Source organism: Schistocerca piceifrons, chromosome X (assembly GCF_021461385.2).
Source record: "Schistocerca piceifrons isolate TAMUIC-IGC-003096 chromosome X, iqSchPice1.1, whole genome shotgun sequence".
NCBI lineage: Eukaryota > Metazoa > Arthropoda > Insecta > Orthoptera > Acrididae > Schistocerca > Schistocerca piceifrons.
The window spans coordinates 257,096,734-257,120,159 of record NC_060149.1 but is presented as its reverse complement, the minus strand read 5'-3'; the positions used below and the strand labels follow the sequence as shown (position 1 = coordinate 257,120,159).

At 42.6% G+C, this 23,426-nt stretch overlaps 1 protein-coding gene across 1 annotated transcript in view; it reads left to right on the top strand.

The window, feature by feature from the left end:
* The first annotated feature begins 3,696 nt into the window (after positions 1 to 3,696).
* LOC124721700 overlaps positions 3,697 to 23,426 on the top strand; it is a 196,326-nt gene continuing 176,596 nt past the window's right edge. The window contains exon 1 of the mRNA XM_047246787.1: positions 3,697 to 3,807. Within this exon, the coding sequence (XP_047102743.1) occupies positions 3,732 to 3,807 (76 nt within the window). The 5' untranslated portion in view covers positions 3,697 to 3,731. The remainder of the gene's footprint in view (positions 3,808 to 23,426) is intronic.

The window sequence follows — 23,426 nt, the reverse complement described above, 5'->3', positions numbered from 1 at the left end:
ACACACAGCTGTGTGCCGACCGGGAAGCGGGATCCGATCCTCAAACTTTTTTTTACACCCAACGGAAATTGTGAAACAGCCTGTACCTGTGTCGTGACATTGCACCAATCATTTATTCCTAGCTATGTAGTAAAGCCGAAATTTTAACAGCAGCACAAAAACTTTCGCAGGCATAAGCAGAATATGACATCCTTTCAGCAAGAGGAACTGCTGTAATTTACACGGGAAATGTATGCTACAGCTAGAAGATGGGCGTTTTCCCGAAATGACAAGGTATTGTTCATCACTCGATATTCCACATGTTCCACGAACTAAAAGAGCCAGACTTAATTTACACAATTTCCACCATGTCAACAAATGTTCAAATGTGTGTGAAATCTTATGGGACTTAACTGCTAAGGTCATCAGTCCCAAAGCTTACACACTACTTAACCTAAATTATCCTAAGTACAAACACACACACCCATGCCCGAGGGAGGACTCGAACCTCCTCCGGGACCAGCCTCACAGTCCATGACTGCAGCGCCTGAGACCGCTCGGCTAATTCCGCGCGGCTCCACCGTGTCATAGAATAGATGTTTACTCCATTCCAAACGTTGCAGTTAGTTCACTTGTCGCGAGGATGAAGGAAAGAAGTGACGGCTGTCCATCCGGACATTTGTCGTAAGTGATTTTTGGGAGGTGCCAGAAACCTTATCAGCACTTCAACCGAGATTCCTATTAAATGGTTTCCCAATCGCGAATTCAGCATTTTTATTGTTCCACGAATTACGAATGCCGATTGCCTTCCTTAATGAGGGAGAGTCAATTCCACAAACGGCACACGGAGTAACAATCTGCTGACTACATCCTAGTGGCTAGCTTGATTATGCGACTGCCCCTGAACTTGGCATTTGCGTTCCGTTGACTGGAATACTTTCTTTCAAATTCTGAGGTGGCAGGGGTGAAATACAGAGAGCGAAAGGCTATTTACAGTTTGTACAGAAACCAGATGGCAGTTATAAGAGTCGAGGAGCATGAAAGGGAAGGGAGTGAGACAGGTTTGTAGCCTATCCCCGATGTTATTCAATCTGTACATTGAGCAAGCAGTAAAGGAAACAAAAGAAAAATTCGGATTAGTAATTAAAATCCATGGAGAAGAAATAAAAACCTTGAGGTTCGCCGATGATATTGAAATTCTGTCAGAGACAGCTAAGGACCTGGAGGAGCAGCTGAACGGAATGGACAGTGTCTTGAAAGGAGGATATAAGATGAAAATCAACAAAAGCAAAACGAGGACAATGGAATGTAGTCGAATTAAATCGGGTGATGCTGAGGGAATTAGATTAGGAAATGAGACGCTTAAGGTAGTAAATGAGTCTTCCTATTTGGGAGCAAAATAACTGATGATGGTCGAAGTAGAGAGGATATAAAATGTAGACTGGCAATGGCAAGGAAAGCGTTTCTGGAGGAGAGAAATTTGTTAACATCGAGTATAGATTTAAATGTCAGTAAGTCGTTTCTGAAAGTATTTGTATGGAGTGTAGCCATGTATGCAAGTGAAACATGGACGATAAATAGTTTGGACAAGAAGAGAATAGAAGCTTTCGCAATGTGGCGCTACAGAAGAATGCTGAAGATTAGATAAGTAGATCACATAACTAACGAGGAGGTACTGAATAGAATTGGAGAGAAGAGAAATTTGTGGCACAACTTGACTGGAAGAAGGGATCGGTTGGTAGAGCATATTCTGAGGCATCAAAAGATTACCAGTTTGGTATTGGAGGGCAGCGTGGAGCGTAAAAATCGTAGAGGGAGACCAAGAGATGAATACACTAAACAGATTCAGCTGTGACATTGTTGTAGAAACAATCCCTGAATTGATCTGACCTCACGAAACACCCAAGGAGGATGGTCGGAGGAATACCACTCCAGTTTCTTAGCTGCTACATCTCGCTTGGTCAGACTGGAAATGAATGAATAAATAAATATCTCCTGCAAACATACAGGGGCGGCGCGTTTGTACGTGTTTGTTCACCTTTCCTGCGTGCTGCTTATTTGTTTGTAATGATAGTGGGTCATGTTACTATTTAGAATTTTCGTGGAGACATAAAACTGCGATTTACACATTATCGTAAGATGTTGACAAACTAGGACGTTGCAGACTGTTCGTTCTTTTTGCAGAAAAACGTGTAGGATGAAGCATTTTATGTTAATTTTTTAAACGCCTTTTTCCTAAACACATCCATAACCAGTTATTCAGTGGCCGAACGGAAGATATGTTTTGCTAGTGGTCCGTTCCGCATCTATCAGTAAATCTCCGATTCTTTAGAGAATCGAAATCCCATGCATAAAACAGCTGCAAGGGAGGAGACCAAACAGAGAGATCATCGGTCCCATCGGATTAGGAAAGGATGGGAAAGGAAGTCGCCCGCCTCCTTTCACAGAAACCATCCTGGCTTTTGCCTGAAGCGATTTACGGAAATCACGGAAAACCTAAATCAGGATGGTAGGACAAGCAATTGAACCGTCGTCCTCTCGAATGCGAGTCCGTGCTAACAACTGCGCCGCCTCGCTCGGTAGAAGAGGTTTGATCTTATGCTTAAAGTTTGTTGGGAGTCACTAAGTGCTCTCGTCTTCAAATACTGGAAGATTGAAGTTCGCGCCGTCTGTTACACGGCTTCAAAACAAACACACTGTTTCTAACTGTAATACTTACCTTATTGTGTTACCCTTTTAACATAAGATTATATCCTTTAATTACGGCAGTATTTTAAATTCTGTCAGTAACTAAGCGAAATATTGAAAATCAAAGTTATATTGCACCTCGAAGCCGTTAGATAGGCAATTTGTAACTGGTTCTTCGCTTGGTAATTTAGATAGATTTTCTTACGTTGTTCCTCCTTCATCCATGTATATGAAAACGAACGTATTTACTTAGTCATTACCTTTTTCAAATTGCACATACATGCTGTGGTCCACATGTATATTAATTTTGTTTATTTATTTGCTTTCTAATGGCGCTACAGTCTGGAACCGCGCGACCGCTACTGTCGCAGGTTCGAATCCTGCCTCGGGCATGGGTGTGTGTGATGTTCTTAGGTTGGTTAGGTTTATGTAGTTCTAAGTTCTAGGGGACTGATGACCACAGCAGTTAAGTCCCATAGTGCTCAGAGCCATTTTTGAAATATCCTTGAGTTATGTTTCGAACATACATAAATAAAGAAACCAAGGAAAACGCAGTTAGGGGAGATCTTAAGACGGCAGAGCAATATATGACTATCGCGGGAAAGTGTAACAGTGACCTTACCTAAAAGTTGTGACACTTGTAGGTTATGTTTTTGAACGCTCTCTCTTCATGAGCTAAAATGTTAACCATCACATTCACCATTTAGATGGAAACGTGACACAGATTGCACAGTATTACTACTGAAATCGAGTGTGCTCCTGCGATACACCTTATCTGCAGCATCATCTCGTGCTGTCACTCTGTGCAGTTCCAGTAGATAGCGAGACAGAAAAAACGAAAGGTAGCAGAGCCGAAAACGGAAACAAGAGAGGCGGTATCACGGCCGTGTGATTGGTCGGTGGCGCTAAGCGACGTGTAAACACGGCAGCACGGCCGTTGTGTAAGAAGGTGGCGTGATGCGTAGTTGCGGCAGCGGCCGCAGCCGCGGTGAGGCAGCGCTTGCGTCGCTGGCCGTGGTTGACCGAAGCGCGCGCGAACAGTTTGGCCACGACCACGTCGCCGCATGCACGCCAACTCTCTCTCCCGCTCTCCACTGCACGCCGCTGCCATGCGAGCCGTCTTCGCTATCGCCTGCTCAGGTACAAACGCTTTCGCTCGCATTTTCTGCGTAGTATCCTGCGTTGACAGAAGCTTAAAAGCTTTCACACGTAGACTGTCGAGGAGACCAGAGACCGATTGTTGCGCTGACGTTTAGCTCGTTGACTTTTTAATTGGCACCTTGCCTTCGCTTCACGAAAAGAGAGACGAGGCCAGGGTACCCTCTTCAGCCCACCTTCTCCCGACAAAAAAATAAAGAAATCACGAGTTAGTGGTCTTACTAGAAGATGAACACGGCGCGTCTTAAAGATTGTTTACAGTAATGCGTCCACCGCCCGTACAGGTAAACCAAGAGAGTTAATGGACATAACGGATTTTACTGAGCATTTGTTTGTAAACAAATGACTTGTCTGCGAAGTAGGACTTGTCTAAAGTAGGAATGCAAAATAAACCGGACAGATGAAAATAAAGGCCATCATGTGTGGAATTGTTGCTATTACAAATGGAAACAATTACTTGACATTTTGATTAATGTAGACTGCATATACAACTGCACCTCCGCGTGCGTATCTTTTCAATTAATTTAGTTAGCCCGTGTCAACTTCACGAATTGGCTTGTTCCACTTAGAGGTTATCCCGCTATTACTAACATGGAACTGTAAAGGTACTTAGAGAAAATATCAGAAAATGCAAATTAGTGTCCATATGCGGCTCTAGGCCTACGTATCTCTCTCCCAATTAAGATTGTTGGTGCAGCGTGGGGCCGGACGTCTGACAACAGAACGCAGTCAGGGCCGGTGAGGTAACCTTCGTGTGATGACAGAAATATGCCGTGAAAATGGACCAGTGACGATAAGACTGGTTTGCTACATGCCGTTAACATCTGAGGAAAAATGCATGTACTAATATTGCGTAAAAGGTTATATACGACTGTTGCATAGGTAACTTGTCGATTGCTGTCACTTTGTTAAAGCGCTAGAGTCATTTACACTGGTAAAGTACATTATCGTAAAACACTGACGTGATTAGTTAGAAATGCTACTCTTTGACAGTTCCGTTATCCGCTGCACTAAGCAAGTGTAGACAGTGGCACGGTTAATCTGACATTTAAATATTACTTTGCGTCTTTCTAGTATTTGGGGCACGAAGTATAAGACACGCTGTGCTCAGTCACACGTGTGATCACTAGTATCTCGTCTAGCTGTAAGGGACACTCAACACCTGACGCTGTCGTGTCGTACGCTAGTCACGTGCGTCTCTATAACTCGAATTTTATCATTCCAAGACTACAAAAAATTCGTGGATGTGAAACAGCCTTCTCAGTATCGCATTTATAATGTTTTGCTATTTGTAAGAATCACATTGATTTCGTATTGTTCTATGTTCGGGCGGACTCACGCCAAAAATACATTTTGCATCCAATATTTCGAAAGTTCTCAAAGGATGGTAAAAGCATCTGGTGTTTTGATAAAAACTGTCTCCACTGCTATGATTTCGCAACAGTCGTCTTTCATTTATAGCTTCGAGCGCTGCGACAGTAGCCTTAGCCGGTTTGACTGCTGCACAGCACGAGCCAGGCCTTTCCTTCCTTCGCGCTTTGTCCCAACTTCCGATCGGTTGTTCTACACAGCACGCAACTGTTACGTTACCATTTCCTGCTCTCGCTGAAGCGACGATTGAAACACGAAACGGTAAAACGTATCATTCTGCAACTTTCTAAAGGTGATACAGAGAAACTTACACATTTTAAAACTTTTTAATGCCCAAACTAACCTTCGCTTGAGGGAAATTTTCTTTCATGTAGGAGCCACAGTAAATATTTAGACCCGAAGCATAGCAATAAATTTCGGTTCACACCTCTTTCGACAATGCTTCCGGAACAAATTTCTACTGCTATTTGGATCCTTTCGGAAAAAAAAGAAATGCGTCGCGAATTAGGACTAAAATCCAAATAACTTTTTTCGGCTCTTTCTCGATAGTCCACAGAAACGAAGTTCAGAACACCGTCAGACAATTCTGATTGTTCTATGGTGTCCTCAGTCACCTTAGGTTTCCTCAGTGAACCTCATACGAAAATCCTCCTTAACCAAGCCGAGCTACTGTTCGGTCTCTAACGACCGGATGACCTATTATGCCACAAGACATACCCGCCCGAAGGGCACATCTGCTACCGCCCACTCTTCAAACTCGGATGCTCTCCCGCTGGCAATGCAAGAATAGCACAGACACGCCGCGGCTAAGCCTGCCCCTACACCTTGTTTTCCCCGCGAGCCACTGTATACTGTGGATAGTAGTGGTAATGTCGCTTCCTTTCTGTTCTCGGAAGGGGTTAGGGAAGAATCAGTATGGCCCTGACGTATGTGATATTAGTTTCCCCCAAATTTATACAGTAGCGTCAAAGTTGCGTTTCTTCGAGTGAATCCCGGAGAAGTCCCCTGAATATCTCCGTAACTCTTCGCATCGATTAAGTCTTACTGCACGTACTACGCTAAAATCTATCGCGTAGGTTTGATCACAAATACGCTGCTAAATAAGATGGTAAAAGTGTATGCGGTCTCGTTTGCAGACGCGTCACACTCCATCCCCAAAACTTTCCAAACAGATAGAAGGTATCGATTAAACATACCTATTTCGGGTTTCAAGCATTCGTCATTCGTCTGATAGCTCTGAAGCGTCGCTTTTATGTTTTAATCGAATACTGCAAGGTTTTGCTCAGTTCCGTTCAGCCAAAGTGGCTAAACCTACATTTGTGGTATTTAGAAAAGTTAATGAATACGTAGTCCAAGGAATGTCATCAGGTGCATCGTAAATGTAGTAATTAAAAATACTAAAGGTACACGACAAATATTCTTTCTACATGTTAAATTGTTACTAATATTCGAAATTGTCGTGAATATACCTTTTTGATTATGAGGCCTGATTGTTTTTGAAGAGAAAAATCCAACTTCAACTACTGCCGGAATCTGCGGCACTGGCGTGAGAGGTGAGTCTGGCAAAGACGGATCTACCGTTCCCTTACACTGGGGATCTAAGTTTTGTTCTCCCATGCAAAACGCTAACCAGTGGAGCTACCTGACGACATTCACGAGGAGCATGGTTCAATACCCTTTCCGGCCGTTCAAGTTTAGGTTTTCCAGGCTTTCCCTAAATAACTAAAGTCAGAAGCCGGGACCGTTCAAGACGGCTTATTTTCTCCCCCATCGTTGTCCATTGCGAACTTCAGTTTCTACTGCCGTTAGTGACAGGACAGAAAAATGTTCCTCCCTTTAAAATTGTTTTAGGTGCAGCATCCGTAAAATATGGAAGATCCCGTGGACCAGAAGCCTATCACTGCTGAATTGCAACCATTGTGGTGTATGTGGCGGATCTCAATTTCGCTAGTGCCGACGTTTCCTCTAAACGTAGAGCGGCTGTCAGCGCTCCGATGTTTCTCTCGACAAGTGTGCAGTTTCTCAACCAAAAATGTCGCTCACGGTCATATTTAATATGGATCTCCGGTGCACTTAAATTCGCGCGGACTGCATAATTACATGCCTTAGTCGGCAACGAAATGCATTGATATTCGTCACAGACTGAATATTTGCTGGATCAGGCCTCGTCCTAAGAGCCTGTCTCTAGAAAACGCTTACCAAATAAGGCGTGCTCAGTTTTTAAGTACTTCTTGTACGTTCCCAACTTCACAGAGCGATGCTGACGGAACGAAACTTTCAACAGAGCCGAAAGCCATTCATGTGCGTTACTTCACGCTTGACAAGCGCGGACGATCAAGCATTCTGTGTAAGAATACTCAAATCTCCTTCACCTCAAAACAAAGTATGGTTGTACAAGCGTGAATTTGTGCTTATAGTATATGGAGATCAGACGAGGATTTGCTTTGTCGTTGATGCTCGTAAGAATAAAGAGGAAAAGTTATATGCGGAAGTAAGACAATTTAATGAAACAAAAAAACTGATCGTAGTAAAATTTTCAGAATCAGAGGAGGAACATATTTGAATGTATCACAACTAAATGCAAGATGCAATCACGAGAGCAATGAAAACATCAAACAAGACTGACAGCGATACTGCAATTTTTTGCGAGGTAAAAGGGTTGTGAAGACTTATTACGTATCTATATGCATCTGCAATAGTCGTTGGCTTGTGGATCTTTCTTCCTTCCCCAAATTAATACTTTCCATTTTTCTTCTCCCCACAGTAGTTGGTTATGGGTTAAGTTATATTTTTAATAACGACGTTTGACAGGGTCACTTTGTATTTTGTTAAAAGTATAACTTACGTAACGTCTCCCTGCCTCAACCGTGATAGGCTTTAGAGTTAATCCCCCTGAAACATATGTCTTTGATATACCTGTATAACCTTTTCCAGAAATTTCAGATTTACTTCATATCAATACACACAGTAACGCTACGAAGATTACTGCACAGTTGACGTTTGCTTGTACAAGCCAGCAAATTGTCGGTACTCTCTCTCAAGCAATTACTCTCTTAGTCTCTCTCTAGTCCTGTTTTTATCTTTGTTTACGTTATGCTTGCTTGAATGAAAATGGATAAAGCATCAAACAGCTCGAAGTCTGATTGCTTGCGCAGTATTAGCCTACAGACGTTCGAGCACCCTTGATCACTTATGATAAAGGTTGCAGTGACATGTTCAGCCACTTTCCGACACAATCGGATAGGTTAGTTAACACTGTGGAGACTAACCACTAGGAAGAATATTGGGCCTATCAAACCGACCATTTATGCAGTTTTTCAAAGCGTTACTGCCACATATGTAATTGCACCTTCAAGAGTAATACATACTAAAAAAGGACCAAGCTTAAAGATTTGTTTCATATTTGCTTTAGGTCTTTGATAGATTACAAAAATTTAAACTAATGACAAAGTATAATTATCCTCCCAAGATAAGTGCGATTGAGCAGTGTCATCCTTGAACTTACAAAATTTCTTGCTTACTCAACACACGTGACGTATTTGTAACAGAAATACAGCAAACTGCCCATCCTAACGAGTACATGCTTGAAACTGTCAATATCATATTGGCTCAGCCATTTACGACAGCAGCTGTTCGCTGATGCTTGTCTGAATAATTCTAGAAATTAACAAGTGAAGGGGCAGATCGCGAGATGTCCATACAGTATCCTCACACAAAAAAAGTCCAGTTTTCGAGTGATAGGTGGCTCGCGCGTCGAGAAAATCGTGGTCTAAACTATACTCGGGCGCCATCTTTTTAACATAAAATTGCGACCCGACCTATGCTCGGACTTAGTCTCCAAAGTGTTAAGAGCGTTGCCTCCCACAGTAGGGGTCGGTTTGGTACACCTTTGTAATCTGAGGAAATTGTTTTTATTCGCATTTTCTATCCGTTCTAGGTTGTTTGTGGCGTGTGAGGAAACAGGAACGAAAAGCGGCGCAGATTGGTAGCGGAAGTTAGCAAGCACGCGACGTTTGATATTGGGAGACGAGAGTCAGCGGGTGGGTATAAATTCCTTTTGGCGGCGCCGGTAGCAGAGCGACAGATCTGCAGCCGGAAGGCGCGTCCAGCGGAACGCGTCGCCCCTGGGCTCTGCTCCACCATGCGTGGCCGCCGCCGTGCTTCGCCGCACACCGTGGCAGGGTTAGTTGCCGATCAGCTTCGGGGCAGCTGATCATCTCCGTGCCCTACTGCTGTACGTACGAGGTATCTCGGAAGATAAGTTCGCATTTGACCGGGGATCTCAATTTGTTAGCTGACGTAAGTCAGCTTACACAATATACGACGACACGATGAGATACACTCGACACGTAAGTTGTAAGCGCTCTAAAGGGTTATAAAGGCGCGGTTCCTTATCCTTGCAAGTACGATACTAACCGATCTTGGCAGGTGGACGTCGTACTTTACCTTCTCACGCGGTGAATCTTTCATATTTAATAGCTACACATACTGTTAAGTCCCCCGCCGCGGTTTCTGTCTTTATATTCCATCAGATCTCAGGAACTTCAGGAAGATACAGTAATATACTAATTTAGGAGGGGGTTTGAGGTTATAAACTTGTTTGGAAAACATACGGATGAAAGTAGCTTTAGCATGTCACTGCCGAGCTCGATGGAATCTGGACTGCTGTAGTACAGCACAGAAAGTCACTAAAAGAAATATGCAATGGGACTAACAGAAATGACAATTTTATTCAAAGACAATACTCAGAAGCCTCCGTGATTTATGATGGTCCCCTGGATACTACAGAAAGAGCGACATAGTCCTTAATAGGGTGCGTGGTAACCACGGATCGCAGTGCATGCTCTGTAACGAGACGCCATTCTGGCCACAAGGCTGGTAATGGGTTCTTATGGCAGGGCTTTCCACCCCCTTCTCCATCGCGGCTCCCCTCCTGAGTGGTTGTTCGTGCACGTGGACGTGTAACAGAACGTCTCCCCCAACGCATCCCACACGTGCTCCACGGGATTTAAGTCGGGGGAGCGGACAGGCAAGTCCATTCCAAGAGCTACTCCACCTGTTCTGTTCGATGCGGTCGCACATTATCATCCATACAAATTAAGTCAGAGCAAATGCACTCGTGAAAAGACGCGCATGGGAAAGGAGTGTAGTGGCACAATAACGTTGACTGCTGAGTGTATCGCAGGAGATCACTACGGCCCTGTAACATTGTGGCTCCGCTTACCCTAACGTCTTGATCACCAAAACTATCATGCTCTACAGTGGTACTGGGTTCCTTATCGTTTTGGTGGTCCAGGTGTTATGGTGTGGCTAGGCATAATGTTGCATGGACACATTGCCTTCCAAATCCTAAACACTGTATACCCCCTGGTTATAGTGACACTAATCCTCCACCACTGGGATGCATTCGGCCCTGACTTCACTTTTATGGATGATAATGGGAGTCAGAATCGAACAGTGCAGGTTCAGCAGCTCTTGGAGTAAGATGATACTCAGCGAATGCATTGGCCTGCCTGTTGTCCTGATCTGAGTGCCATAGCGCACATGTAGGATGTGTTTGGGCGAGTACTGTAACATGTCCACATGCACCAACCACCATCCAGCAATTATCAACAGCATAGATGTGCTGCAAATACATACAAAGAAAGATCCTTTGTCATTTAGCTACAATATAGCAGGTCAGCAACTGGAAGCAGTTAATTCCATAAACTATCTGGGAGTAGGCATTAGGAGTGATTTAAAATTGAATGACCGTATAAAATTAATCGTGGGTAAAGCAGGTGCCAGACTGAGATTCATTGGAAGAATCCTAAGGAAATGCAATCCGAAAACAAAGGAAGTAGGTTACAGAACACTTGTTCGCCCACTGCTTGAATACTGTTCACTGGTGTGGGATCCGTTCCAGAGGGGGTTGATAGGAGAGAGAGTGAAGATCCAACGGAGAGCAGCGCGCTTCGTTACGGGATCATTTAGTAATCGCGAAAGCGTTACGGAGATGATAAACTCCAGTGGAAGACTCTGCAAGAGAGACGCTCAGTAGCTCGGTACGGGCTTTTGTTGAAGTTTCGAGAGCATACCTTCACCGAGGAGTCAAGCAGTATATTGCTCCCTCCAACGTATATCTCGCGAAGAGACTATAAGGATAAAATCAGAGATTAGATCCCACACAGAGGCATGCCGACAATCCTTCTTTCCACGAACAATACGAGACTGGAATAGAAGGGAAAACTGATAGTTACCCTCCGCCACACAGTCAGGTGACTTAAGGAGTATGGATGTAGATGTAGAATGGAACGCCCTGCCTCAAGAACTTCTCAAGCCGTCGGTACACGGAAAGAATTAGCTGTCGTTGACACGACGCTCTAAATTTTTTGTGACGCCACTTCCTCCTTTTTCGCATTAAGTAGCCATTTAGTCACGTGAATCAAAAGTTCGGCGATATTTCGGCAACGTGCCACTTAAAGTAGAACCAACAGGAAGTAAGAGCGCTCTCTACGTCATAAGCAGAAAACGACGTGCCGTACTATATCTGTCGTGTTAAGCAGCAGCACATATTCGGTGGGTTTTGTGTTACACGTTACATCCTATGAAAATGTGTTTAAGCGCCAGCAAATTTGTCTCGGGAACGAAATGTTGCTGGTACGATTTGTTTTAATAAAAGGACGGGAAACATATTGGTGGTTAAATACTTTCGTATTTAGTTTTCACCTTATAACTCGCGTGTCACGACACAGCCGTTGTAAGGCAGTGACCCACTGAAGATTCAAGAGTGTGTTGTTCTTGTTAGGATTTGTTTTGTCAGTTGATATTTTTTGGAGATTAAAACTTTTAGGAGACTGCAAGATAAAATATGTGATCGCTAGGAGAGTTTCAATATAATGTAGTTGTTTGATACTCCACCTTTTGAAACCGAGCGTAGATTGGTAGTGTGGCAGCTTCCTGCTGTATAGAAACGTGTTTTCACCTTTGTATTGTCTAAAGCGTTGTGGGACTTTCTTATGGTATTAATAGAAATAATTCATTAATATTTGATGCTATGTAAGTATAAATTGTCAGGTGTGAGTTTTTCCCATTTGGTGAACTTAGTTGATGTCCTTCGTCAGGGGACATTTCATTTTTGTCTTATTACACATTCCTGGACATTGAAGTTCCTTTTATATACACCATAGACAGAACAACATGACTAACATGTGGTAAAGAGAAATTGTGTGTTTTAATAGAGCTAATGTAAGAATTCTCTGCACGGTCATTTTCGTGAACAAACTATGTGGATTGTGGGTCAAAGCGACAACTGCCACTGGAGAGTGCTGAGAGCGAAAAATTACCTTAACCATCTCGTTCCATGTGCCGATGGCGCTGATGTATATCCCGCCCGCCCGCGCGCACGTCAACGTTAGCTGCCTCGTCCCGTATGCTGGCGGCTTTTCCAACCTTGTAGCCAGGGTGGGAGCACATTTCAGAGCGTGCATTGTTGCCCGTGCCGATCACACACCCATTAAGAACAAAACCCGTCTTATGTCATGTCAAAAGGACCATAATCAACTGCGGCCACTTCTGTGTAATTACTGTCTTTGGATAAAAGCGTGATTTCTGTCAATCACATTGCGCAATTCTTTGTTACCTTCTGTATTGAAGCACTTTGGTTGTGCTCAGTTTCTTAAAGCCTTGTTACTTGGCAGTGACACATGCGAAAGTGTTCGTCCTTAAGTTTGCACAGCAGTGTAATTTATTACCGCTAAATAATAATGTCGGAGAGGGAGAGGAAGTTCATATTAATTGGCGTTTTTGAGTGATAGCTCGTGGCAATGGTAGGATCTAGGATCCGATCAGTTAGAGAAGGCGGTGTCTGGCGGTAAAAACAGTAAAATAACAGCCACTGCACATCCAGAGAGCAACAAAGTTTAATTTGAAACTGCGTATTAACTACTGTAGGGTTTTTTATACGATTTTCACTAATATACTGATATGAGGGTGGTTTGTGTACATAAGTAGGAAGTACGAATCTGAAGGTTGTCTGGATCACCGCAGTGCTTTACTAGGCACGATTCTGTTGGAGGTGGTATTCCATTGTCTTCCTCGGACTTTGACCTAACTTATCGAGTCAGTTATAGGGGACTACCGTTAAACGTGGATTCCGCGCCACGGTGTACTCGGCATTTTTTCAGATAAGTAAACATTGCCGGAGGCGAAAAAATTTTGGTTGTCAGGTTACGACGTCTTTGTAGACACTTCCTGGTAGTCTATACAGAGTCATCTTTGTGCAGCGACAAAGTAGAAGTTATCTACCTCCGATGTTTAGTTAAAGAGAAACAGCCATTGTGGTGACTATATCTGAAACCGGAAAAGCCGATTTCCAAAGGCCATTTGTGTAAAAAATACTGACGATTGGAAAACCAATATTTCACTGGTCTTTTTCAAAACCGCTTCGGGGCTTAACATGTAAACAGGACAACGAGGAACTGTTTCAGAAATTCGGTTTTCGTCTTCCGGTCGTTGCCTAATGTAAACATAGCCGCTCTGACCCAGGCTACTGGCGTGCAGTCAGCGACAAAGCTGAAATAACACCAACAATACCCAGTCGCACTTAGCATTGTGTTCAGATGTTCGAAGATAAGACTACGTCGGAGCGACAGGACGCTTACAAACTGGAGGGCAGTACTTTTAGCTTAAAATGCTGTCCATCGTTCTACCAGTGAGCGGATTCAAATATTCAAGCGACACACGCGTAATCCTTTCATTGGACTCAAAACACTTAATCCAGCCACAAATGTCTTTTGATGTGCCAATAACTGGAGAGCAGAAGGTTAAGAATTTGATTAGGTTCGGGATTACAGCAAGTCGAACATCAGATCCCTCGGTTTTCCCATTGCTAAAACAATTTTGTGTTTAAGTGCATAGTCGTTCTTAGAAGTTTGGTGCAACCATTGTTTAGTATTATTAGGGTAAATTTCCGCCATTTCAATTGTATATTTGGCTTGTGAGGATTTATTAACTTTGTAGTTGAAACTTCCTGGCAGATTAAAACTGTGTGCCGGACCGAGACTCGAACTCGGGACCTTTGCCTTTCGCGGGCAAGTGCTCTACCGACTGAGCTACCCAAGCACGGCTCACGACCCGTCCTCACAGCTTTAATTTCGCCAGTACCTCGTCTCCTACCTTCCAAACTTCACAGAAGCTCTCCTGCGTTCGCGTTCGCAGGAGAGCTTCTGTGAAGTTTGGAAGGTAGGAGACGAGGTACTGGCGAAATTAAAGCTGTGAGGACGGGTCGTGAGCCGTGCTTGGGTAGCTCAGTCGGTAGAGCACTTGCCCGCGAAAGGCAAAGGTCCCGAGTTCGAGTCTCGGTCCGGCACACAGTTTTAATCTGCCAGGAAGTTTCATATCAGCGCACACTCCGCTGTAGAATGAAAATTTCGTTCTAGAAACTTTTTAGTTATCCATGCTTGTGCAGCTGATCAACATACGCAAGTTGAGCTTACGTACTAACCATTTGAAGGCTTGGACAAACAAAAATGAGGCACCATGTATTGCGAGCTGAACCCGATAAGCGTGAGTAGGAGGAATCAGTGTGTGGAAGCCAGACTTGTTCGTGGAGCATTATATCGAAAGCTTACTGCGCTAAGGCAGAGGGGTCTGCGTACCTTCCTTTACTGAAACACAAAAATGTTAAATTACCCGAGGAATACCTACAGTGCGGTAAATAAGACCATTTGGTGGAATTTACAAATCCACAGCTTCTACAGATAACATAAATTATCTAGTATTATAATTCATTCTACTAATCACACTGATATCTTTAGTCCATCAAGGTAACATACGAAACTTTCGTTACATTGTCTGTAAATAATAAAACGGGAGGGCCAAATGCGGGGGAACTGATCATTCCACTCGAACAAGTGTCCTATGGAACAACTACTGCTCTGTCCCATGGCCCTTCTCCCGTCAGTTTAGTGGTGCTCGTGGAGCACAAGTTTTGATGTTCCACAATTTAACCCATAGCCTTTTATTTTTAAAAGTGTGTGCAATAGTCTGCCCGTATTAGATTTGAGGCATCTGAGAGGAATACTTCTGCGTTCTTTTCGATCTCTGGGACCATATCAGCTACGATATTTTAATGCCTGTGTGTGGCTGGTTCCTTTTTGAATCAAATGTGGCTGGCAGACTGCTATGTAAATCATTGTATTAACGTTATAAGTATCTGCATATAAAACTCCTCTTGTATATGGTCCAAATTGTATTAATCCATAACAATTACTGAATTTCTTTTAGCCACAGTCGTCAAAGTAAAACTTGCAAATGTGTGGCGCTTCATACGTCTAAACATAAAACGTGAACGCTACCTTGTTCTTAAAAATAGTTCAATTATTTTTGTCTAATTATTTTTAAAGTCAACGAATCATTGACATTTCGCATCACTGATAGCTGAACCTTGTTAGGTGCGATCAGATTCGTGATACAATATTATGCTAACAAGTTTTTTTGAGGTTTGTATGTGCTTATCACAACGCGGTTTATATGAGGTGGGCACAGACCGCTAAACGCCAGTTTAAACAACGTACTCGTATTCTTTAGAAATAAAAAATTATGGTATGACCAGTGTCAGAATTTCCCTGAATCGCGATATGCGATTGCTCCAGTCCCCGTGCAAACAGTGCATGCAGAAGCATTAATATGGAAATAGGATGTAGCACATCGGTCTTTCAGATTTGGCTTCAGTACGATATGCATTTTCAGGAATTGAAACTTAAATATTGATGGAATAAAGTCTATTTCCTTCTACAGGATAATATCCGTCCGGTTTGTCAGCTATCAGCACAACCAAAAAATGTAGCACTGACAATCCCTAAAATTTAAGTCAGTGGCGCAAGCATGTTCCGGTTCTTTGCTGTTGGGGGTGTGCACTGGATGAATAACTATGTGCCCAGTGTTCCTACACAGAACCACAGGGAGAGCTGCTGCGTCACGTGCATTACATCTCCATTGGGCCGATCTAGCCACTACGTTAATTGTTCATTAAGATGCAACATGAAGATTTTGTTGCTATTATGCGCTGATGAGAGGTGCTAGAATAAGCATAATCCACTAGATTAGAATTTAATTACATATTCACATAATCGGATGATATTGCTGATGCATATTAGATGTTTGGTACACATTTTGTGGAGGTTCTTCTCTTGAGTAACTGTCTCATCAAAGAAAAAGGCTTTTTAGAAGCATTGGAAAATTTTACAAGTGTCAGACCTTCAGTAAAGATACTTTCGTGCATAAAAAATCCATGTCAAATCTCAGTAATGTCCTTGAGAGATCCTCCACGATACACCCATCTGAGTTGGCAGCTGCTACGTGATGCAGTCGAACTACGTGCCCACGAGGAGTCTCATGAAAGTAACTAACCACAAAGAACAAAAAAATTCAGAAATGTAAGCCGATATAGCGTTATGTGCTAAATTCCTGCTGCTTGTGAAAATAAAATGTGGCACACACAAATAGGAAAAAAGGTGGAGTATAGTTTGACCATTAGCAGTACTGCTACGAAGGAATAAAGTAAACACTGAGTACGGCAGAAGGCAACGGAACTCGTCCAAAACAGAAAACTGAGGATATTCGCGTCTGTGCGGAAAACAGTCACTTATTCATAATTAAGATATTGTTACTTAGGCTGAAGTCTGACATAAACAATTATGACGACATGTTTTACTTTGTCGCATATGAAAAATTATTTATCTAGTCAACGAAACCAGATTCACAAGACACATTCTTAGGAGCTGAAAGTCAATGGTCGATTTTAAAACTCTTTCGTAATTTTAGCAAGTTACTCTCATCGAAGTGAGCTAGATGACGATAGAAGGAAATGAACTCTGCGGATGTCTAATCAACGACGTTCACAAACGTCGAGACTGCTTTGATCAGGCGACACAACCGCACTTTCTAAAGCAGTACGCTTTTGTAGTCGCTGTATCAGCCGTGACTTTGAAACTGTGAACAACGCGATTAATTTTTATCCCTGTCTCCAGATAAAAAAACAGGCAAAATTTAGTGGTTATAACATTGTTGAAAGTATGACATTTTAGGCTGCATGTCCATGTACTAGATCGCACTGAGAAAGTAGATATCTTAACAAAGTTCACAGTTTCGCTCTATGGATGTCAAGCGTGCCACTATCTTCATTTCTTCCCGCTGTCATAAATGCCCAGGTGCCTGAAACTTCATCGCTAGTTACTCCCTATCCGTTTCTCATCTAAAATTCGAGTGGCATCACAGGAGACAAATTTTAATAAAACCACTTTTGTATCACTCACGCAGCAACGAAAAAGTACTGCCTGTTATAAATTTTTTCTTCGGTATGCACTATTTCTGCAGGGGTTTAATGTTTTGCAGTTTCGGAGTAAGCTTGATTTGAAGCAATCCTTACGGATTCCAAAGTAATTTCATATTTGGTCCCGATAGTAAACGTAGAACACATTACTATAGTATCAAAATAACCTGCCATTAAAGTGTGGTATGATACGTGATACCCTTGTAGCGTGGTACGGAGGCTAACTTGAGTAAAGTACCAGACTAAATACTAATTCTGCATTCTATAACTATCCAAACCTCCAATAATTGTGAAATTAATTTTATGCCGTCTTAACACCGAAAGGCAGATACGGGTTTTGGCACACTGTACAGAAATAAAATGCTGGTGACTGAAGAAAGAGCTCTTTCATAAGAGTATGTTGTTTATGCTGCAAAAGCGCATTATTATTGGACATGAGCTACAGACTGAGTCCAGCCAGGCTACATCTAGTCCGCCACGCCAATTCGGAGAATACGGCGGAATACTGCGTGGGCACAGGTAAGAGCGGAGGTGGACTTGGGACGGAGCTACCGTGGTGGGGATAGCATTCGGCATCCTCCTGAGTGCTGACAGAGGCAGCTGTCCACACGAAGGCTCAGTTGCTTGCATTCATAGAATAATCACCGGATGGACACGTAAAACACGCCAGTACTTCATATCAGTTCCGACGAAAACAGGCGTCCTTACTTTGTTACCCGGGAGAAAAACCACGACCCGCAAGCTAGTGTGATAAATTTGGCATTATGCTATAGTTTGCTGTATATACCACGACTGACAAATTGACCTCATCTCGTGTAATACAGGTTGAAACTCAACTCCTCCGACAGAATATTGTATGAGGGATGTTTGAGTATTTTATTTTAAGGAACTTGTGGTCTCATGTGGCTCGAAATAGAGTAAAAATAGATTTATTCGGTTGGTTACTCTGCGTTTTTCTGAGAAAAAGGCTGTAATATACAATCACCAAAAAGCACAACACAAAATATACTAATGTAACAACCCATGACAAATGCAAAAATACTGCGATGTTTGCCGTCACTGCCGTCGTTGTGCGGATCTTCCATTTTATTCGGCAGTGAAACCAAACACGAGGTGTATATCGGCCTAAACTTCGTTAATAAACCTATACACACTGCCGTGTATCACAGTTAACGTAAGAACAACATTGCTGGAAGTACAAACCCGGGACAGAAAAGAGCAGCACCGAATGCAAGCTTGATGGCGAAGAGCAGAATGACGATTACTATTCACAGCAAGAAGCATGGGTGGCACAAGTTTGTTTCCATACAAGACACAGCGCATACCGTCGAAATTTTTCACTTGCGGAGATATTTTCAGTGCAATCCAGATGCAGAGATAAAGGGGGTAAGAAATTGAATGAAATACAACTACTGTTTAACGAGCGGCTGGGACCACGAATGTCTTATGCTAAAATGCTCAAATATATCCGAAAGACGTCAGAGATTCTGTAGGAACTTGGGTTCACTCTGTACAGTCTGTTTTGGTGTTGACGATCAAATTCCAAAGGTTTGGAATTCGATCTTAGTCCTATAAAAGTATTTTTCGCCCCTAATAATACTTTATCTGTTTAAAAATGCGAAGTTTCAATGTGTTCAGGATTCTTTTTGGAATGACTGGGTACGCTGGATCAAAGATGGATAAAGTATAAAACCACTAGTAGACTAATATGTAACAAACATGTGCGGCGTTCCAAACTAACTTCCGTATTCGCGAATGCTTCAGTTTTGCATAAGGATGACGTGGCTGACGAAACTGGTTGTGACCTCGAAGAAATTGCTTGGGATGAAGGCCGATTAAAACTACTCGAATGCTTGTGTGTCTACAGCGATGCTTTCACATACAGTTATAGACCATAACTTCTGTGTATTGTTGATGTATTTATTTGTGGGTATGGTGTGGGTGGAACGTCCTTTCCTCCACAAATTCATGAGACGGCCATCGTCGCAATTTGATTGTTCGGATATTGTTCTGTGGTTTATCTAGAACAACTTTACATCGTAATTTCATTTTCTCCATACAAAAATTTTTTCTGGAATTGAAAGTAGCGCTGCATAATCTGTCCTAAAATTGTACTTTGCAGCTTTTGAGGTATAATTTCCGCAGTACCGTACTACACGGGTGTACAACTATGTCTTAAGATATTCTCGCCTTATTATATGGGACTTGAAAAAGAAAACATGTTGCAATGGCGATATTAGATCACTGGCTGAAGGCAGGCGTTGACGGTTAGACAAGTTCAATGCTTTCATGTTACACAGGTGTGCAAGATCAGAAAATATAAGGTGGTAGCGTTCATATGCGAATCTGCTGTATCTACACTAAAAATGACATACCTAATCCGTCCTCTCCCATATCCGTGGTAGAGGAAGCAGAACACATGTAAAGAGAAAAACATGTCTGCCTACTGACGGTGCCGGTCTGTTACTCGCTATTCATTTTGCTGTAGATTTTGTTCGTAAAGTTTCCTTGAAACTTCGCACTATTTTCGATAATTGTATCGTGCTTCATTCGTAGTTTTCGAGTTCCATTCTCTCTCACTGCTTTGAGCTCGGTGTGAAGTGTGAAACTATTTGGTTCATTGACCATTATTTGTAACGTATAAAGTCATCACTGAAACAAAGCCTTGCAATCTGTAGCCAACTGTTTTCTTCAGTACACAGAACGTGATCTTTCCTTCCATGATTTGCCTGCAGATAGTACTATATTTGAGGCACCTGTGCCAGTATTACAGACTCGTAAAATAGCAAACTGCAGCAGGCTTGGCCTGCAGGTCACGCCATCTAGGATGTAGTTTGAGTCTCTGCAAATGCCTTGCGCCCTGCCCCCCCCCTCTCTCTCTCTCTCTCTCTCTCTCCCTCTCTCTCTCTCTCTCCCTCTCTCTCTCTCTCTCCCTCTCTCTCTCTCTCTCTCTCTCTCTCTCTCTCTCTCTCTCTCTCTCTCCCTCTCCCCTCCCCTCCCCTCTCCCCCTCCCCCTCCCCCCCCTCTCTCCCTCTTCCCCGCTCGCACCCACTGTTTGTAGAAATGTTGACGTAGTTACTATGTATCGATGACATGTAACCTGAAATATGGGCGATCACCGCAGAAACCACACACACACACACACACACACACACACACACACACACACACACACACACACACCTTATTAACGACGGTCTTGATCGTGCAATGAACTTTGAGGTTTTCATTGGGTTCACCACCATCAGAATATCAACTGGCAGAGAATAAGATATTAAGTCTAGCTTGTTAGAAGGAACGGTTATCCGTGCCTTGTTTACAGCAGTTGAATTGAAATTGGTATAACAGGAATTAATATGAGCCAAAGAAATTGTGTAGCAGGTATTAAGACTTCGTACCCGTTTAGGTCACAACATAAATTTGAAGACAGTCGTTAATTGAACAGATGCAAACGGGACTTACTGTCTTAATTTCTTGAAGTCGGGACGACGATGATGAAAGCACTAAAACACGTGCAGGCATATCAAATTCATTTTTTGATCAATATTTGTGTGTCCAGTCCGTTCACAGGTCTGCGCCAAAATTGTTACGATAGCTGGCACACTTTCATGGCCTTTTTAAAATCGTAATGTCTTAAAAAAAATGAAGGTAGCGTCCTCAGTTAACTGCGCCCATAGTAATGACAAATTATTGCTCCTTTTTTAAAAAAAATGGAAGCATTATTCTTAACAGGATACACCATGAAACAGGATGATGCGCAAGCGAACTATGAGCATTTTTAGTGACCTCTTCCTTCTTTACCTTAGTTTCGTTGATGTTTCGTGATATCCGTTGATGAATGTCTCAGGAATGGTGCATTTCAACTTGAGCGTCACCTTAAGAGCATCAACATCTTAGCATAGGTTGGCAAATGTACTATGTCACTGTTCACCTACCGTCTTGCTTACAGTTGTTTCTCGAAAACCTGACGGTTACTCTACTTACATGCAGTAATCTTCAACGTCTGCAGTAGCCGCTAGCCCTTAATATAACTGCTACGGTCGCAGGTTCGAATCCTGCCTCGTGCATGGATGTGTGTTTTGTCCTTAGGTTAGTTAGGTTTAAGTAGTTCTAAGTTCTAGGGGACTGATGACCACAGCTGTTAAGTCCCATAGTGCTCAGAGCCATTTGAACCTTAATATAAGGTGCGGGCCGGGGTAATTGTTGTTCGTCGACCCGATAACTGGTTACGTACACGTGGAACGGCATCTTAGCTAGATGCCTTTGCAATAGTTTATTCCGCTCATGTACTTATTGGCGGAGTGGAGAACATCGTGCCTTGAAAACTTTTACAATATACAACAACGATATTAATTTTTTCCAGGTTTGCGGCAAGGAGTGCTACTCCAGTTTTACATGACGACCTAAATCTTAATTTATCTACTTTGAAATACAAACAAGTTTTAAAAATTCCTCAACATGGATTTTTTAGGAAGTAAAATACAACTTTTGTCCACAGACGTAAGCCTGTCAGGTACAGTCGATTGTTATCCATGAGTTGGCATTGTGGCTACAGCACTGCACTCTAATTGGAACGAGGTTTGAGCCCTCGTCGGGCTGCTCCGTTTAAAGTATACAGTGATTTCCTCGAATCAAAGTGAATACTCGGATGGTTCCCAAAACATTACCACTGCCCAGCAATCAGTCCGCACCTTTACCTCTTATGTTGTCGATGAGACATACTGTGTCTTCCTCCCTTTATCCGTACACGTTTCTTTCAATTAACCGTTACATATCTAAATATAGCCGTCGTATCTGCACTGAGACATGTCACAAAGGTAAGACACAGGATTTTCATTCGAGAGTACGGAGGTTCAAATCCCTGTCCAGGGATCTAGATTTATTTTCTCGTTGTTTCCCTAAATCACTGACGTCAAATGCCGGATGGTTCCTTTGAAATGGCATGTCTCACTTTCTTAACCAATCATGGCTTTTGCTCAGTCTCCAGCGCCCTCGTCGACGGAACATTAAGCCACAATCTTCCTTCTTCGTATCTGTACAGGTAAGAAGCAGATTACGATCATCCTGATAAAGCTTTTACTTTTTGCAAAAACTAAAGCGCTCATTGCTCAAATGTAGTTCACTACGACTCGCCCTTATGTTTTTATCTTAACGTTCCATCAAACGCGGTAGATACCTCGGCAGGCAAGATAACCTCCTTTTGAAATTAGTTGCAGGATTCTTAACGATATACTTCTGAGACGCTGAACGCGTGCGCACGTCTTGGGATGCGATACAGCGTACTGTTTTTCACCTTCACATTCAGCCCTCATTCTTGAATTGATACGTCTGGAGTAATCTATTTCTGAATGCTTCATGTTTATCTAAATTGCTTCCAGAACTTCTCCACAGATTTGTAAGCATGATTAGTGTGCTTCGAAATAACTGTCGCAGTTGCTAAAACTCCTGTGTCAGCTGTAAACTGTTACTGATATTTTCGTGCGTTCAATTATTTTTCACTTCTGAAATCGCACTTATTTTTTGAAATGTTGGATCAGACTGATCATAATAGTGACTAGGACTACACGGTTCATAAGTTGGAGAGACGCAGCGAGTGTTCTAGTGAGAGAAGATACTGATGCTTTGAGATTTCAGTCAGGATTATGCTAACATTTTTAGCAGTTGCGTGTCATAGTTCGTAAATAAAGTAGGACCTTTTTGAGATAAGGTGAAACTTCTAACGACTGGACATTTGAAGGTTTGGTCGTAAGCGCCTATAAAATAGTCCTAAACTGCGTAGTTTTATTTGTAAAGACCGTTATCTGCTTGAAACATGGTCTAATAAGCCATAATAAACAAGGCATTTTTGTTGGTACTTAGAGTACGTTATGCCTGTTCTGTCTCTTAGAAAAATGAATTTGCTCTTTCTATTTTCTTC